At 35.3% G+C, this 19,696-nt stretch overlaps 1 protein-coding gene across 1 annotated transcript in view; it reads right to left on the reverse strand.

Annotated features, from left to right (window-relative positions):
- RDX (radixin) overlaps positions 1 to 18,719 on the reverse strand; it is a 31,049-nt gene extending 12,330 nt beyond the window's left edge. Inside the window, exons 1-10 of the mRNA XM_009578699.1 lie at positions 18,642 to 18,719; positions 13,510 to 13,605; positions 10,994 to 11,268; positions 7,065 to 7,148; positions 6,461 to 6,607; positions 5,056 to 5,152; positions 4,226 to 4,389; positions 3,445 to 3,575; positions 1,146 to 1,306; positions 93 to 185 (exon numbers count right to left, since the gene is read on the reverse strand). Of these exons, the coding sequence (XP_009576994.1) occupies positions 93 to 185; positions 1,146 to 1,306; positions 3,445 to 3,575; positions 4,226 to 4,389; positions 5,056 to 5,152; positions 6,461 to 6,607; positions 7,065 to 7,148; positions 10,994 to 11,268; positions 13,510 to 13,605; positions 18,642 to 18,704 (1,311 nt within the window). The 5' untranslated portion in view covers positions 18,705 to 18,719. The remainder of the gene's footprint in view (positions 1 to 92; positions 186 to 1,145; positions 1,307 to 3,444; positions 3,576 to 4,225; positions 4,390 to 5,055; positions 5,153 to 6,460; positions 6,608 to 7,064; positions 7,149 to 10,993; positions 11,269 to 13,509; positions 13,606 to 18,641) is intronic.
- Positions 18,720 to 19,696: the final 977 nt, after the last annotated feature.

A 19,696-nucleotide genomic window follows, 5' to 3' on the forward strand; every position in this document is an offset into this window, starting at 1 on the left:
AAGAGAGATTCCATGGACTTCCAGTGGAATTTCTGCACTCATCTCCCTTAGTTTCTTTCAAGTTCTGACTTCACACAGCATGAGCTCATTACTTTGTGCTGCCATTCTGAGGCTTCCTCTTCTTTCTTTTTCTTGGCCTCCTCTAGAAGTGCAATTTTAGCAGTGAATTCAGCAAGTTCTGCTGCCTGAAACAAACAAAAAAAACGAAGTAGAAGTTTTAATTTGGTATAATTTTGGCTCTGCAGTGGAAGAAAACAGAGTCTTTCCTGTGATCTGACTTGAAAAGAGTTAGTTACCATCCATCACTTCTCTGCTAAAAGTAGAAATTTTAAGCATACATGTCAGAGGGAATGAATCAGTACTCTTGCCTGATAGAAATAAGTCCAGAAAAAAATATTTATCTTCTGCACTTCCAAAGCTTGCATTAGCATTTGGGGCTGCTTCAGTTTAACACAACTTTAATGGTTCCACCAATAAGATTATGATTCTGGATCATAATCTCAGTACTATTAAGCTAACTAAATCTTGCCTTCAGAATTGTGTGCTAAGTTTCCAGAAGATCAAAAGCTGTTTTAGAGTTGAGAAATCATTTCTTCTACTATTTTCGTGCCTTTCTCAGTTATTATGCACAAATCTTGAACTAGAAGTAGTCTAGCACAGAATGCGAGAGGATACTGTAAATGCTGGAAACAGAGGGGAAAAAACCAACAAAAAACCAAACGAACCAACCAAACAAAAAAACCCCCACAGTGTCACCAACTCCCCACCACCACCATCAAGCTTCAGAACAGACCTGCTTCAGAGAACAGGCTTCCCAGTGGACTGCAAAAGGAAGCTACTCTTGTTCTCAGCTGGATAAGCCTGACACTTCAGAAAGAGAACACAGTGGGTGTTGTCAGTCTGAAATGTCTACTTCATGGTTTAGTTTCCTACAGCCCCAGACTTTTATTTTTTTCTTGCAAGTAGTGGCAAATCTAGTGTAGTTTTCTAAAAAAGCTCCCACAGCAGTCTGTAACAGTATTTCACATACTTTTATCAGTTTCAACATACTTGTCCATTTGACAAAATAGATATAACCAAGAATAAAGGCTAAATTTTCAACTATCTTTTTCAATTTGTTTCAAAATAGGGTTAAAGCTTCTTACTAGCTGCTCCTGGTTCTTCATTTGATCAGCTGCCTGCTTGGCTAGAGCAGCTTTAGCTTCTTCAGCTGCTCTACGCTCTTTTTCCAGGCGCTCTGCTTCCTCTTTTGCACGCTTTCGTTCTTGATCCAGTTCTAGAGCTCTTCTAGTCTGTTCCTCTAGCTCTGCCGAAAGGAAAGTTTGCAGACAAGATATCACTACCTAGCTCTTCCTCATATGTAACACAGATAAAAGCTGTAACATGCTCAAAATAAAATAACCTAGAAAGCTGACAAAGATTTATAAGGCTACCTCAAGCTGTTGAGTGTGTTACCTGAAGCTATGCTCCACGTCTGATTTTTTTTCCCTCTTCTTAAGACATACTTTGGATATACTTCATCTCACCTGACAGTTCCGACAGCCCACTGTTTCAGAAAATTGTCACCTCACTGATAAAACTAAACACTCATATATATGTACACATACATGCACATACACCCTCACTCTTATTGCTGAGGAGATTTTATACACATTAAGTCACACTCTCTTACAGTAAAAAAGCAAAAAACTCTTCTACTCTATTGAAATGCCTGACAAAGAGTCCTTAATTGCAACAGACAATTTAGGCATGTGCCTCCAGCAAAATGACCTAAGACCCATTGGAAGGGTCAGAAAAATCCTCCATAGAACAGAGCCAAAAAGGTGCAAACAGGAAAATTTTAAATCAAGGGAGGGATAATAGTTGTCTAGCTGCCTGGTTAGCAAAATACTGCAATCTAAAGGATAGAATTCTCAGTGAAATAGGAAGAAGTAATAATCTACCAGTACTGGAAGGCAAGATATGCACAGGCAAAATACACTCCTCTGATGTGCAAAATGAAGTGACTATGAAAAAAGTCTTTTTGAAGCTCCTTGCTGATTCTAATGATAAAATTTTCAGTATGTTTTTGTCTAGGCATAGCTGCCATAGATTCCTCCACCAGAAAACCTAAACAACTGCTCAGTTATTGGACAATCCATTTGCCCTTCACGACATGCTTTAATACTAAAAAAGCACCTCCCCAGGTATGCTGACACATGCTTAATCTTTGCACTTGTAGTTTTAAGTAGGTCTCATGTAATCATGAGATTGGTTTCCCAGACCTACTGCTTCAGTTATAAAATGAAATGAACAGCATTACAAGTATATGGACAAACGCAGTACTTAGAAAATTAAATAAAATGCATAAATATTTAATCACACTACTCAAACAAAATCTTCCCACGAAGATGGGCAATACTTAACTACCAAGTCAACTACAGAACGCAGGCACCATTTATATAATCACTTTTCCATATGTGAATAGAAGGCTAAAAAGATCAGCAACACATGAACATTATGTATTGCATAAGAAGTTAGGCTATATTGCTTACAAAAGTTATGAGAAAGTGTACATTGTTAAACCCTCAGAATCACCCTAACATTGTTTTGTCCTGGGCTAAACAGCTCTCCCTTAAACAATTCCAAGGCACGGTTCATGTGTTACCTGTCTGGATGTGTCCAACTTGTTCTGCACTGAAAGACTGAAAAATACAGGGGTAGAGCTAGAGAACAGTGCCAGGCATATGGAATTTATTTGCATAGATTTAGTCAGTGATTCTATCTATGGTGACTGAAGCCAACAGTTATAAACAGAAGAGAGGAACAGAACTATTAAGAATGTGAACCAAACCTGAAGCAAAAAAAGAACACGGAGAGGAGGGACTGGGAAGTAGTGGAAGCAGGGACTCTGCAGGGTGGTTCACAACACAAAGAACTGCGATTGGTGAAACTACGTTTATTCACTAAAATCTGACAAGATTTTAATTTTTAAATTCTCACATCTTACAAGGGAATAGGAAAATGAAGGAACAAGGAATTTCCAAATGAAAAGCTAAATTCAACAAAATCCTAGAGGAAGTACTTTGAATCTTCCTCTCTAATTTCCCTGCTCCCTCCAACTCCAGGTTTTCAGCACTAAGCATTTCATAATTCTAAGCTGAACTGTGTATACATTAATTGCCTTTTTATTAAAGAAAATTGAAACTTTTGCTATATTAGGAATTGGTTTTTATTACAAATATACACACATACGTACACACACCATCTTTTAACTCTTAACTTCTTAAATTAAATAATACATCACTAAATTCTTGCTTTTATTAATAAAATAAATTTTAAAAAAAACCAAAACAAACAAAAAACCCACACACACACATACCAAGAGAATTGTGGAACTGAACTACTCAACTGAACTAAACATTGTCATCAGGTATAAGAAATCCAGGACCAGTAAGAGCTCACCTTTCTGAGCTTTCATCGTTTGTTCCTCAATTTGTCTTAAGCGTTCCATTAATTCTTCCTTTTCACGCTCTATTCTTTCCTTTTCCTTTTCTGCTATCTCCCTTTTCTTCTTCTCATTTTCTAATTGTGCCCTAAAAAAAAAAGTAAAAGTTTTTTTTAACCTCAAACAGATTAAGTTCTACTCTAAGGACGCTGGTAGCCTATTTTTCAGTTTACTCAGCTGGTAGAGAAGCACATAGTTTTAGATGTTTCAAATTCAGTTTACAATGCAAGAACCACCAAGCTTCTGTTTCAAAATACTGTACAGAAAAACAATTTATGAACAGAACTGATTAGCAGCCTTGGTTGTGGTTCATCCAGGTAAATCCACAATTATACTTGCATTTTAGACATAGGTGATGTTTCACCTGGGCTAGAAATGGCAACTGTATTTTTTAAATATACAAAAGGTAAGTCATGACATTCTTCACTGAACTTGCTTTAAAGGTTCTCCTGTAGAGCATAAAAGTCCCTAAGAATCAAGCAACAGAGAGTTCAGACTGTTTCACAAAAACACAATGAGAAACAACGACACAGCTACTATTACTATGCTGAAAGCTCAAAAAAGATATAGCTTTCTCTTAAGACAGGTGAGCCATGCCAATGCACAAAACTGCTTACATATTACAGAAAGAAAAGCAGCTCTCTCTTTTCTAGAATGCTAAGATGTCTGATATTCTGTGATGTAGTTTCTTAGAAGGGTAGAAGAATTTTTTTCTGTTTCATGAAAGTTTGTTATTACCTTTCCAATTGTTTCTGATGTTTCTCCTCTCTAGCTTGGGCCTTCATCTGCTGCACTTCAATTGTATCAGGTTTCCTCCTCCTCATGTACAATTCATGATTTCCCATACACAGTGCCAAAATTCGCTTATTAATTCTCAGACGGGGTGCATAAAAAACAAAATCCTAGCAAAAATAATTGCAGCATATCCATTACTCTAAAAATACGGTTGTGACAAGACTCAAAGCATTACTGCATGCTTGCATTTGTTAAATTTAAACCTACAAGTATTTTGACACTCATCCTCTGAGCAATCCAACACCATAATCTATAAATCTAGTTACTGTAAGGAACTTGCAAGATAAATTCAAAATGACACCTGGATTCCTCCGTGTAGAGGTTACCTATTTTACACAAAATTATTTATTCAAACATGTAAAAAAGTGAGACAATTCTCTACTCTATTTCAATAAGTTAGTTAACTGAAAAGTTTTGACCTAGAAAGTCTCATGAAATGTGCTGCTGTAATAAAAAAAAAAAAAAAACAGAGGCGGGGGGGCAGAGAATTTAGCATCTTACACTGTAGCTTTTCAACACATCACAAAATATTAGTTGACTTAAATTAAAACAAAAACAAACAAACAAAGGAATCTTAAGAGAATCAACCAGAATGAAAAGAGAGAAAATAAACATACCATACTTCAAAATCAAAACTTCCTTTTGATTACTGACTATTCTACCAATAAGAATAACAAATGTCACAAAATATTTACTCATGCCATAATGTCAGAGCAAGTCCCAGGCTTAAATCTCTTCATATACAAAGGCATACTATTCTACACAATACTTACAGGGGCCTTTTTGTCAATTGGCTTTATGACAAATTTTTTGTCATTAAAAGAGATGTTTCTTATTTCACTCCAAGGAAAACCAATCTTGGGTGTCAGCCTTCAAAAAGAAAAAGTTCTCATTAGAAGCAGCAAAGATGTGCATTTTATTTATGTCCACTAAGTTCTTAACTCCATACCATTTTCACTATCACACTTAATTACATTTACAAAACGTAACAACAGTTCAAGCATATTTTGGTGGACAATTTTTTTTTTTTTTTTTTTTACACATTATTCCATCAAACGAATAAATTACGTAATGAATAAATTACATGGCACTTTAACAGAAGGAATTTAGAAATTTCATTTGTGACTTATTCTACTATCATTAAATCATCACAATCATGTACTGATTCTTTATAAGCTATTGATAATTTTATTTTCAGCGAAAAGAATAACTATTTAAATTTGAGAAAAATCTGACATTCCAAAGACTGGAATTAAATTAGCCTTCAGCAACGTTGTACTTTGGTTTAACTCAGATGTAAGATATGTGTTCCTACATTTCCAAAGTTCAAGTTAAATTTATTTCCCTTGCATCTTAAGCAAAATAAATTCAGTTCAGAAACCGTTACAATGTTATGCACCAACTGCGTGACTGTAAATATTTTTCTCCATGAGCACAGAAAGTTTTTTCAATTTATATTATCTTAATTACAAGCATTAGAAAATGTTTAAGTATTTGATTGCTAACTATCGGGAGTTAAAGAATACCAAAAATTGGTTGATAGTTCAATCTCATCTGAATATTTTCTGAATATTTCCTTCTTTCAGGAGTTATATTGCCATCTAATGGCAATTAAGGCTTACAGAATTTTGTTACAGGGCATATACATTGAAAAGCATTACATTTCAGCTCAGTTGACAGTGTTATCTGGCGTTTGACACATCACATTTACCTTCAAATCACGGTGAAAGGACTTTTGACATCAGATACTACTAACAAGTGTTCTTCGTGCTCTAACAGTTATAATGCTAGTTACAAAATGTTTCTCATTAAATATATTGCTCAGCTTCTCAATGTCCTTTTCATCCTGACTGAAGAGAAAGTCTTGAGGGAGTGAAAAGTACAGAAAGAAACCATACAAAGATGGTCTAGCTATCATACATCCATATTAAGCATGTAAATTTAAGTTTACGTAGAACTGCTCTTCCTTTCCCTTCTTTTGCATCCCTACTTAATCTTTAAAATTCAAATATTCCAGCAGTTAATGTCTATCTCTCTTTTTCTATCTTTTACATAGATTAGAAAGTCTTTGAGAACCTGTTTTGCTAGATGTTATTGAACACACAATAAGGTGGGTTTTGTATAATCTCAGATAGGATCTCCTAGGACAGAACTGCAAAATAAGTATTAGCCACTTACTTATCATCATGCTCATAAATATTCAGACCCAAAGCATCAACTCCTAGCCACAATTCAGTTCCTTTTTTATTCTTTATTTCAAAATAGTTGACTCCATACATTTCCAAGTCTTGTGCTATCTTAAGGTATTCCATCATAGAATCTTCCCTGATGAAAGAAGAAAAAATGGCATAGTGTAAACAAATCAAAAGTACATGCAGAACAACTAATTAGTCTACAATTTAGTTAGGAATTAAATCTCTCTCCTTTGAAATTCATGTGTACGTTGATTCAGACACTTGTAGAGCTCTACACCCTAATACCCAAGTACAGTTCAATCACCGCTCTTTGTCTTTTCACCCCATGAGCTAAGGAAATAATAAGTATGTTTTAGAGGCAAGGAACTGCAGACTAAGACAGTCGACAACGTTATGAGGAATCATGTAGGTAACCTAACTGGAAACTCAACCCTAACGGCAACTTTCATGGAAGTTTTTAATAACTGCCTACCCTGGTCAGAATAAAAGAAAGCAGTTTCCAAACAAATATAACGTCTCCCAAAATACATCCTAATAATAATAACAAAAAAACCTTAAAGGTCTTGGAACATTTTCTAAGTAATTACCTTAACATTCCCCTGTGCTCTTCATGCCAGTTCTGTATTCTTTCTTCCCACTGTTCTTTTGTCAGTTTGTGCTGTTCTAACACACTGTGAATAGAAGTTGTTGCTATTAAATGACACTGACAATCAATTTAATCTCCTGAAGTCATAAAAATAGGTTTGGTTACACAGCATAACATACGCTTTAATTGACTAAGCTTAAACATGACTTCCTATACACTGCTCATCTTTTTAACCCAAACAGACACAGAAACTTTGTATTCCAACAAATACACTTTTAAAATAGTGTGAAATCACTTATTTTTTCATGGTATTCTATAATTTTTGTAATATAGAAGTCACACCATGGCACATCTCAACTTTCAGTAAAGTCATAAAGCGTAATGTCTGGAACACCTGAAAATGCAACCTATAAAATCCTCATAAAACAATGCTGCAAATTAATCTCTAGGTATGCACAGATACACTCAAGCTTTCATTCTGCTGTCATTTGAAAGAAAAAGTAACACATTAAGACTGGTTTGTTGGGGTTTTGTTTTGTTTTTTATAAATAAAATCAGTAGAGAAGCAGTTTCAGAAAACTATTTGAGGTTTATCTACAGCAGGCTGCAACGATGGAATTATGTTTTGACCTACTAGAACTTTTAATGTAGTACTGCAGTAAGAAATCAAATGCGTGCGGTAACCATTATGCTTTTATTCCATGCACCTAGCATTTCAAGCATTCCTAGAGAAATTATCTTAAAGGACAATTAAAAAAACAAAAAGACTGCAAAATAATCTTACTAAAGAAGTCAGAACAATTGTTTTCCCTCCTTTCTCTTTACTCAGGAAAGTAAGGATTTACTACTTTTTCCTACATTTTTAGCAAAGTACAATAAGGAATAGACTGAGTGATGCAGAAGATACTAATGCAGTGTTTCTTCTGTTATAGGATCTCTCTGTCACTTGATTTGCTACACTGCCCCATATCTAGTGAAGTGCACTATTCAGTGGGAGTCACATTTGATTTGCTTAGTGTGCATCCCTATCAACAGGCTTTCCTTCTCAAAACTGAGGCAGAGGTTTTAGTTTCTGCACCTGCACAAAGCTGACACGTTCACAGCTAAATGATACAAGAACATGCAATGACAAGACATCCTTTTTGCTTGTTTTTTCATCTTTAGCCTTGAATATAAGTATAAGCCCTAAATATAATACTTACAGAGCCTGTTACAGAACGCACAAAGCAGAACAGCCTGCTTTGGCTGTAATAATCTAAAAGCATCCTGGCAATCATTTACAAGTTTCTATTACGTAAAAAAATTCATTCTAAGTCTTCTAGGACAATGTTAATTTATTAAAGAAGTTATGTAATTAAATCAGGCCTGATTTTTACATTGTGATTATTTACATTGTGAGCTGCTTTCCACCATTATTTCTTCTACTCCTCCAGCAGAACAAAATGTTCAAAAGCTTTCATAGCAGTATAACAAAGCTAACAATCAAAAAAATAAAGGACAAAACAGAATATTGCAAAATACATGATCCCAGGATTATGTCACACAAGTGCCCATCTGAAAAGAAAAGTCCTGCTCCCAAGCTCTTCTTTGCAGAATCAAAGAATGGTTGAAGTTGGAAGGGACCTCCGAAGGTCATCTTGTCCACCCCCTGCTCAAGCAGGGTCATCTACAGCCAGTCACCCAGGACCATGTCTAGACAGCTTTTGAATATCTCTAAGGAGGGAGACTTCACAAGCTCTCCAGGCAACCTGTGCCAGCACTCACTCACCCTCATTGTGACTTGTGCTTTCTTGGGCTTTCCAAATTAAGTTAAATTTCTACTTCTACAGAAATTCTTTGCACGTTCCTCTTTTTGAATTGAATTTGAATTGAAAGACACGAGGCAACGGGCACAAGTGAAATACACTTGAACACAATTTTTTATTTCTTGTTTCTTTACTGCGAAGGTGGTCAAACACTAGAACAGGTTGCCCAGAGAGGTTGCAGAGTGTCCATCCTTGGAAACATTCAAAACCCAAATGGAAAAGGCCTTGAGCAACCTGCCGTAATTAGAATAGAATATTTCAGTTGGAAGGGACCTACAATGATCATCTAGTCCGACTACCTGACCACTTCAGGGCTGACCAAAAGTTAAGGGCATTGTCCAAATGACTGACCGGCATGGGGCATCAACCACCTCTCTAAGTGACTCTACTTTGAGTAGGGGGACTGGACTAGACAATCTTCAGAGCTCCCCTTCCAACCTCAAATGATTCTGTGTTTCGATGATATCCTCAAAGCTGGCAATGTCTTTGGCGATAGCCATCTCATCATTTGGTCCCCACCCTTCTCTCTTCACATGCTACTGATGAAACATCACTAGCAGATACGTAAGGACTGTTGCAGCAGAATAACTCAGCAAGGACTTGATGCCTTGTTGCTACCCAGCTCAGAGTTTTGAGCCAAGAAGTATGCAGTAGTTTTGACAGGTGAACATTAAGACTCTAATGGGAACTGCAAATCTTCTCACCTTTTTCAGTAAAATTTTGCAAAGCTAGTCTACTTTGGGAAGCAAGTAAGTATTTTTGACATCACATTGTATATTGTTCTGAAGTATTTTTATGATGTACTTGTTAGTTTTCTGGCAAATCTCCTGGTGACAGGAGGCAAAACAGGAATAATTGTGTTAGAATGAATACAAAAGCTATGTGCTCACTCAGTGTAGACTGGCACACGACTGGTTGAAAGCATATGCTGGGAAACCATCTCAACATTTGTCTACTGAAAAGAAGCATCTTAAGTATTTGAGTTTGTGTCGTACACAAGCACTCCAGTGTTCACAGGCGGTCATCATAACTGAGGAAAACCAAGATTTGTGAACTAACATATTCAGTAATGACAGTTTTACTGGTTCTACATCTCCCTGCCTTCCTAACAAAGGATATTTTTTAGAAAGAGGTATAGACTTCACTGTCACAAGAAGGAAATAAACAGCCAAAACCAAACCCTTCGCCAGGATTTTTAAAAATCTGAAACATTTTCAGAAATATTTCTTTCAATACTTCACCAGAATCCTTTGAAATGCTTTTTTGCTTGCCAGAAAATTCTCAAGCTTAGTTACACTAATAAGTGAGTTTCCACTTTTAGTTTTCAAACCAGAGACAAACCATATGACTTTTAAAGAAACCTCAAATTATTCCATGGCTCTCATTTCTTTGAAGATGCATTAATGTTACATATTTAGTAAGCACACATTCGTCCCCAATACATTACTATGGATTCATCTACACTAACCAAATCGTCTAACTTTGTACATTTGTGCTGCAATGCTTCTCTTGCTGCCAATACATGCCAGGAGCATGGTTTCAGTTACGTAAAGAAACAGAACTATAATCTTGGTGCTTACTTTTCCTAAACACTTAGATGAGTGACTGATACAAAAGAGTTTATACTCAACAGCAATGGCAACAATTTCATTTCTAAATTTTCTGCCCAGGCTAGCATTTTTCTGCAATATATTTTATTTGCAATATTTATAATTATTTTCAGGAAATTATTACCATTTAAGTGTACAAAAACATCAAGAACTGAAGAAAAGGAGTGAGTATCAAATGAATCCTAGTGACTTCTATATTAGAGTATTTTTATTTTGATTTAGCAGAAGCAAGCCTCCAGGAGCATTAGATCATTTTGGAGTACTTTGGAAATTTGTTCAACTAAATCTGTGCAGATGGTTGTGAACAGGACAGGAAATAGGTCTCAAGAAACCCATGGTTATGACACTTCTTTGTTATTTAGAGTCTAAATTAGGATCTCTAAATTTTACTAGCAAAACATGCACTCTTAAGAAAGCTACCATTAAACGAACATTATCACTTAATACTTTAATTATAAAAAATGTGCTGTAAGCAAGTTTTATGCAGCAGATGATGCAAAAACAGTCTCACTCACCGCTGAGGGAGAAGTCTGTCATTGGCTAGGTAGCCTAGTTTATGTATCTCCTTACTGTAGTCTCCATACTTGGACTGGACAGCATAAGAAGCCAGAAGAACTGCAGTTTCTGGTGGGCAATATATTTCATCATTTAAGATCGCTTCTTTGACTTGCAAGAAGAAAAGTCTCTGAGTTATTTCCTGAATTAATTCTTCAGATACATCCTCTGGAAAAAACTTGGCCCTGAACTTAAACTGCAAAGGATTTTCTTTCCTTACATCTTGCTGTGTTACCTGAGGGAAAGGAATAAAGAAAAAAAAAAAAATAAAGAGAGCACTAAATGATGTATTAAATATAATTAACTCAGTAGTAATGAACTCTTTAGCTCCTCTACACTGAAATCCAGTGCTTCCTGACAAGCCCACTGTCGAACTCACTAAAGGTTCACGTGGCACTGAATCAAGTACACCAATTTGGATAAATCAGACAATTTTGAAATACTACTCAAAGGCTGTTTAAGAGGGTTTTTTGTAGGCTTGTGTGAATTTGTATTTATCACAAAAAAGATCTGGAAAAAAAGTAGTTGTAATACATATTAAAAAAAAATCAATATATCTAAGGATGAATTGCAAGAATTAACAATTTAGGGTCTAACAAGGTTTCTTAAGCAAGAACTACAGCACATTTCTTCAGTGTAAGTGTAAAGTTGGATTCTTTTATAAGTCTTTGAACTATTGAACTAAATACACGTGCTTTGTTCCTGTGCAAAAAACATAAGTCCATTAATGACATTATTTTTCTAGAATGGATAAGCCTTATAATCATGATTTCTGTGAAGCGATCAGATGTGGTCATCTTAAGTTTTAAGTAAACGTCTACTTCAAATTTCAACAAAACCTCATTTTTATGTAGAATTTTCCTTTTCATCTGGGCTCAGCTTTCAGCACTGATTATGACTAAAGCAAACACATTCAAAATTAAACTAATTTTAACATCAAATAATACAGTGTTTGTTAAAAGGTATATTCATAATAAAATAAATCTCATACATCCTAATTCCTCAAGCACTTTATTACACATTTCATTTTATGTGCACTAGTAGTCCCTCTAGTAGTGCACTAGTAGTCCCTTCTTCACTACGCATGAAATGATGCGCCTGTCTGCTTGACTTGTAGGTAGTATCGAAAACTGTAAATATAATGCAACCATTTAATCACGTACATAAGGCAGCATAAGTACTATATTCAACATTTCAGATGTTAATTTTAAAAGATTTGCTTGCTTTTCATTATTGTCTATCTACTTCTGATTTACATACACAGTATTTCACTTTAATCTCACCAGTGAACGATTAGTTGTACTCTTGCCATAATAAAACCTTGCCATGAAAAAAAAATTTGCACATCTATTCTGTGATTTATCAGCTCTTATCTGTATTTAGCACAAATATTTAAATAGTAACTTACAAGTTAAAGCCAGTTTGATGCACTTAATCAAATGTTACAAGCTTTTTAAAAAAAAAAAAAAAAAGATAGATAACTGCCCTAGTCAAAGAAATTAGCACACCCTTGCTGCTCCTGAACTGCACCAGCAACTTAACTTGCTAAAGACTTTCATAGAACCATGTCTTCTGTATTTTTCACAAATGATGAACCAAATCCTGCAGTCTCCAACCACTGGAGGCAAGCCACTAGGGCTAACAAAATATTTGTAGCACTACAACTTTTATTGTGTATGAAACAAGACACATGAAATTTGAGGAGACAGCTTTGGGGGTTAGCAGGTTTAACTCGCTGGATTTACCACAGAGAAGAAGGAAAGATTATATAAATGCAGACAGTGGGACTTGCTACTAAAAACCTCCTAATTTACCTCTTAATACTGAGGATAAAAGAGATATTCTTGATTAAGTTGAACTCAAAAAAATCTCTTTATTCTAAACAGTGCCATTAATAACGTGTCAGCAAATGTTAAAATAAAAAGTGACCATTCAAACTCATAAATAGAATTTAAAGTAAAATGACCTGGTTCCCAATAGCTGGGAGATACAAGGTGTTCAGTGCTGTTGGGGAAAAACAAAACAAAAATTATCCTACAATCTACCTACTAGATACCTAAACAGAAGTTTAGAAGCCTATTATTGGTGCCTTGTTTAAAGATCTACAGCTGTATACATGCAAATTCCTGAAGCTCAAATAGTTCACACACACATAGCCCTAACTGTAAAACATTTATTCTATCATATTTTGCTACATGCAAACAGGACAATCATATGAATTTAAGTTTTCCTAATGCATGCATCATCATGGTACTGGAAATGCAGGAAACATCTCCTTTTCAAATGTTGATGCAGCTGTACCTATTCTTTTATAACTAACCAAGCTTAACACTGTATTTTGTCATTTAAAGCAAATGAAAAGCAACTTTTCAACTAAATTGAAGCCAGCTATATCTCACCTACAACATTAAAACAGCAAGCCTTATAAAAGTATATTTCAAACTGTACACTTTCCTAAATATTAAGGAATTGTTACCTTTTTATTTAGCTTCAGCCAAGTTGAGTAGCCTTTACTGTCCACATACTGTAGCCCAAAAAACCAGACTTCACGAAGACCAACAGTTTTCACCACCTAAAGATAAATGATCCATAATCATCAGTAATCACCACATCAGGATTTTTTTAATGGTAATTAAAAGCTACAGAAACCATCTCAAACTGAACTGTAATAAAGTTTTAAAAGAAGAAAAAAAATTAAAATAGTAGCAAAACATCAGGTTCAGGGAAGTATTCACTTCAGAGTTCTAAATAAACTCAAACACCGTGTTGCAAAACTACTAACTGGAGCGTGCAGCTTACTGCGCACATCAAACTCAGCACCTGAGGAATACAAAGTAGCAAACAGGACCCTGATATTTGAAAGCACGTCTGGGAAGTGATCTGCAGACCTACAGACAAGTAAGTCCACTTCAACAGAAGACAACTGGTGAAACTATAATAAAGAATAATACTTGTGGATAAGTATGAGGTAATGAGGATGAATCACCTCCTTCAAATATTTTTGAGATCTTCTAAGAGTTAATGATAAAAGGGATAAGAATGATCTGGCTGATAAATCTTACATGGATTTCCTGTAAGATTTCTGATCAGGTCTATCACCAAAGGCTACTAAAGAAACAAAGTTGTCCTTGAATACAGGGAAGGTCTTTTTATGGATATACTAGTTAAAAAGAAAGAAAAAAATAAACAAACTGTTTTCACAGCAGACTTGTAGTATAACCACTAGGGAAGTCCCCAGGACTTCATATGTGATCTGCAAAAAAAGATGAAACTGATGTGACAAAATCTGCTATAGAAACCTTCCATAAAGATCTATGAATGAACAGTAAAAAGGAAGATGAAACCTCCATAAAAGATTATATTTAAGAAAAACAAAATACTGTACATAAAAGACAACAATTTTAATTATGTGAACAAAGTTCTCATTGTAAAGGAAAACAGCAACAAAACTGTTATATTACTCTACACATTTATGGTATTCTCAAATCTCTAATACTACATTATGGACTGGTCACATCAATTTAAAAAAGGATGCTGCAGCACTGGAAATGTTTCAGAAACATTGAATAGAATGATCAATGACATGGAACATTTTCTGCATAGCTAAGACGAGAACTAAGGCTACTGACAGAGAAATGAGGAAAGGAAAAATATGATATAGGTCTATAAAACTTGCATGGCATGTAGAAGGAAAATAGAGAATGATTATTCCTTATTTCTCATGTAAGAATTAAGAGAATCAACAGAAATCATTAGATAGCAGGTTCAAAGCAAACAAAAAGAAGCACTTTTACTACACAGAGTATAATGAAATTGTGGAACTATCTTACAAGTCTTTTGCATAGTAAAAGTACACGTGGATTCAATATGCCATTAATGAGAAAGGTCCAGCAAAGATTATTAAATAACTCTAAACTTTGGCTCCAAAAGATCCAGTATGGCAGTACTTACGTATGTTCTCAGGTTGGACCATGCTGGCAAGCTGCTTTACTGAAGGCTGTTTTATGGAAGCATTCAGATGCATGTGAAGTAAATAGAATTTTACACATAGATCCTCCTCCATTTTAAAGTAGTACTATCGGGTTGCAAAATTAAGATTTTGAAAATTAGAAAGTGTCACAAGATAGCTCTGCAAACTTACTTCTGATGCCTTGCATATTTGTATTATTACTTAACAATCATTCAAGTGTACCTTTTTCCTCCTCTACCCTTTCACCTTCAAGCTCCAAAGCACAGAACGGACAACGTTCACGGATCCAACCTGATTCCTTTAGTGAGCTGTTACTTTCTCTAGAATTCCTACATCATTTACTTTAAAACATAAGAAATGTTAAGAACAAGTTTGTGTTACTAGTATAGTCCTGAGCAACATTAAATTTGCTGTCCCAACACAGAAATTTCAGACCTGCTCCTTCTTTTGGCACTCCTATATGATGCTGATCAAACTACTTACGGCTTTATCAGATGACTCCAAGAATGCTCTTTGCTTTGCAGCTCTCCAAGTTGAGCCTTTGTACCTTATCAGCTCTGTGAGCTGCGAAAGTCAGTAAGAACTGCAGATGCTCAACAGCTCTGCCGAGAAGGCATAAGACGAAAAGTGCTTATACTCACGTCAAAACATTTTGCTCTCACCTGCTAACTACAGCCCTTCAACAGCGATGCACACTGCACATTATTTAAATACAGACAACTTGTCTACTGCAATGCAGAGTTACACATGCTTGCAAATCAACACTAAAAAACAGCTTACACATTAGCCTGTTTTACTTCAGACTCCACAAATAAGGAAATAGCATCCTCTATCACTGCCTGTCAGCTCAAAGGAAAGAGAAAAAAAAAATTCTGAAACTTTGTACCAAGATAATATAAGTGCTTACGCACTGCAGTAGTGTGATATGGAAAATAAGTATAGAATGAGAAACTTAGGAGTTTGATTCTGGCTCAAAAGATTCATTAAGTGGCTTCAGGCAAGTCTTCATCACATCTGTAAAACAGGTTTATCCACCATCACATCCTACAACCTGACTATTAATAGGCAAGAAAAACTTTTTGGAGAAGAAAAGCAACCAGAGCAATAGACATGTTTTGGCAAATGAAAATATATACATAAAGACAACCTAGCAAGAATTTCATTGAGTCAGCTTCCAAAAGATCGTAAATGAGGCTTCTGAGATTCTAGAAAGGACAGTGGAGTATAACTTGAAATAAAGGAGACAACCCTTCCATTCTTTCTGAATGGCAACTACAATAAAGCAGAGGTACTGATGCTCAATGCTAACACCTTATTGAAAACAAAACAAAACAACCCCACCATTACCATCAGCATGTGGAAGCACACCCACCACAGGGTTCTTCCTCTCCTAGGAAAGTTATAAATGCTAAATTGGTTGACTAAAGAAGGACAGATCCCCTCTTGTCCATTCTGACAACTGACAAGACAGACAGAAGGTCTAACAATAAATATGTTAAGACACCTTCTGAAATATGAGTAATTAAAAAGAAAAAAATGGGTTTGTGCAATAAATAAGAACTATACTGAGTTTCACAATGGAAGAGAAAAGAGAAAGCCACAGACATCAAATGCTGAATTCCTGTCTGCTAGCAGACGAAAATGATGAAAACACACACAGGGAATGGGAAACAAATCAACAACTCCAGAAAACACCAATTAAAAGTTTAAGAGAACCATTGACTGAAAAAAGGACAAGTTGTTCACCAAAAATGTAGAGGAGCACAAGACAACAGCCAAACTCATGGAGATGTTATTTTCTGCAAGCAATAACCAGTAAGTCTACTGTCACATCCAGCATTTCTGCATAAATCTGGAAGACCAATCCTCTCAATAACAGTGCTATTCAATTATCTTTCTATAAGAGAAACAGCATAACTTTCGTCTGAAAATTTCATGCAGTTTTTGCAATACAGTTCAGCTCTCAATGTTACTCTGTGGAACTCAGATATGAACTTAAGATCAGGCTGAAAATGTTTCTCTACTCACACACAACTATGCTGGTTGATTTTGCTTGACCTAACAATTTTTCAATTTAAACTTCCAGAAGTTGATTGTAAGAGCTGGTGAGATGTCAAAAGCCACACAGTGAATTGAGGAACAAAGCTGAAGAGAGCATGAAAAAGAATTCAGAGCTGTATCTTTGTTCCCTGTTTGTGAATGCCCCAATTTGGATGAACCTGATTACCTGGACACAAGACATTACACAGCAGAATGTCACCCCACCCAATACTGCATGGCAGAAGATAGCAAAGGTTGGCAAAAGACAAGTAACAGCTTGACGATTCTGTGCCACAGAATACCATACTTTTTATTTGATAGTGGTGTTGGTTAGATAAAAAGCAGGACAGCCCCTTTCTTCAAGAAGTCTTTGTAAGAGTCACAAAATCTATTCCTATGTAGAGGCTGAAAATATACTGCAACTGATGTTAGAGAAAGTGGTGGAGGGTAGAAGTGTTAAGAGTCAGTCATTTCAAACAAAAATTGCAAATGAAATTTCTTTCCACTAAAAGAAAAAGCTCAGTGTTACAAAACAATAAACATCCTCCTCCTTTCAACATCTATACTAAGACATTCAAACGACTCTTAAAGGCCAATTAAAAGTTTAAGAGTTCTTAAAGAACTCTTTCAATGTGCTACTTTCTTAATACCCATCATTACATTCTTTAAGCATCTATAGTAGAGTGGACAGAAACGACAGTTCTGCTAGATGTAATTGCTGATATAGTTAAACTGTTTTTGAAGAGTAATTTCAAGTGTTTCTGCATTTTTAACTAAATGCATACATCTTGGATCTAGATAATATAAAGTACTTACTGGTTTCTCAAGGAAAAACGAAACAACACATTGACAAGCTTCTATTCTTAACATTTTCTAGAATACTCCACAACCTAGATCAAAAAATTGTTCCAAGATTCTGATGGCTAACATCACATGAAATGAATGTGAGAACAACCCTTTTTAAGAAATCATTAATTTAGCCCATTTGACTGGTGTACGACAGGCACTATATCAAGTGAGAATGTGTAGTTCTGATGGGTCTGCAATCCATAAGCACATTAAAGCCACCATTTTCACTTTTCCACTTAGTCTTTTTTTTTTTAAAAAACTTAAATTTCAAACTGGATCACAGGACAACATTACTTTTCTAACATTCGGGAAGTGAAAAAGTATCTACAGCTTCCACTCTTCGAAAAAAATAACAGATGTTAGCTTTCCGTAATGAACGTCTATTGTTACATTCATTATTAAATAGTGAAGGCTACATAAATTTCTCACACACGTAATTCTAACAACTATATTGTGGTTGCAACTATAATGTGATTAGACATAAAAAATACCATTAATTTCAAAGCAGTTCTATACGCACGATTCAACTGAAGCCTCATTTTTAACCTATTTACACAGAGCTTTGAATTTAATACATTCCATGAGAAGTAATGAGGAAGTTCAAACTAACTGAGAGCATAGCTTAGATAATATAAGGAAAAATATAATCCATACATGCGAACACTTCCGCTTTCTCAAACTATGCCTTAATACACACAATAGTTTTATGTGTTTGTACACATACATACACACAGACACATGTAAGTTACCTGATCGAAGAGCTGCTTGCCTGTTGTATTGGGCTGGATGGCAAATTCCAACTCTGCATCCATTGTGGTTACTCTGACATTGATCTACAGAAAATAAGAAATATTTAAATCATACTGTAACAATGTAATGCTTCTATATACTGTGATTAGCCTGTAAGAAACATATATGGTAAGTAAATTCAACAATTTTAATGGCCTTGTATACACACAGAACACAGCAGAAACAAAAATGGAGAATGTGAGTCTGCAAAAGATCTCATCTTTTATTTAGTATAAAAGCATATTCAGGATAATATTTAACACTAGGTTTGAAGGTCAAACCAGGGAATAAAGTTCAAAATCAATTTAATGGGATAGCTGATGTGACTACTGAACACTCAAAGAACAGTGGGACATTTAGCTACTGGGCACTATCTGTCAGTGGGCTTCCCAAATGTGTGCAAAAGAAAAAGTTCCTAGTCATATACATTATCATTTTAAGGTATTTATAGTTGGCAATATAAAAAGACAAAGAGCTTCCTGCCCTGCCATTTCTAAAATTAAGAGGTTCAGCAGTCTTAAAGTATATAGGACTAGAGCTTGTAGACCTCAGGACAGACTAATAGGATTTTTCATCAATGGAAGGAGAAACTATAGAAGTTAGCTCCCCTTAATACTGATCCTATTCAATTCCCTTACTACAAGACCGAAGAAACACCACTATTCAATGAACAACTTCTTTCTCCTGAAATAGAGGACCATTTTTCAGATGACTCTTGACAGTCACTGTTTTTATTTGTTCTAAAACAAGCAAATATTCCAGGAAATATCTGGATGCCTACCTTACTTGGAAGTACAACAGTCCGTTCCAATTTCTCTTTAACTGGTACACACAGAAGTGAGAATTTTCATGAAACAGAACAAAGTACTAAATGCACAGTACTGTCTTCTCACCATTAAAATGGTCCTCCATTCCTACTGCCAGGGTATCACACTGTATTTATCTTTAGTGAATAGGAATATAAAATGTTAAAGGTCAAATCTACTTTGCCATAAATGCAAAAACATGAAACTTA

This window comes from Fulmarus glacialis, unplaced genomic scaffold (genome assembly GCF_000690835.1).
Source record: "Fulmarus glacialis isolate BGI_N327 unplaced genomic scaffold, ASM69083v1 scaffold5955, whole genome shotgun sequence".
Classification (NCBI taxonomy): Eukaryota; Metazoa; Chordata; class Aves; order Procellariiformes; family Procellariidae; genus Fulmarus; species Fulmarus glacialis.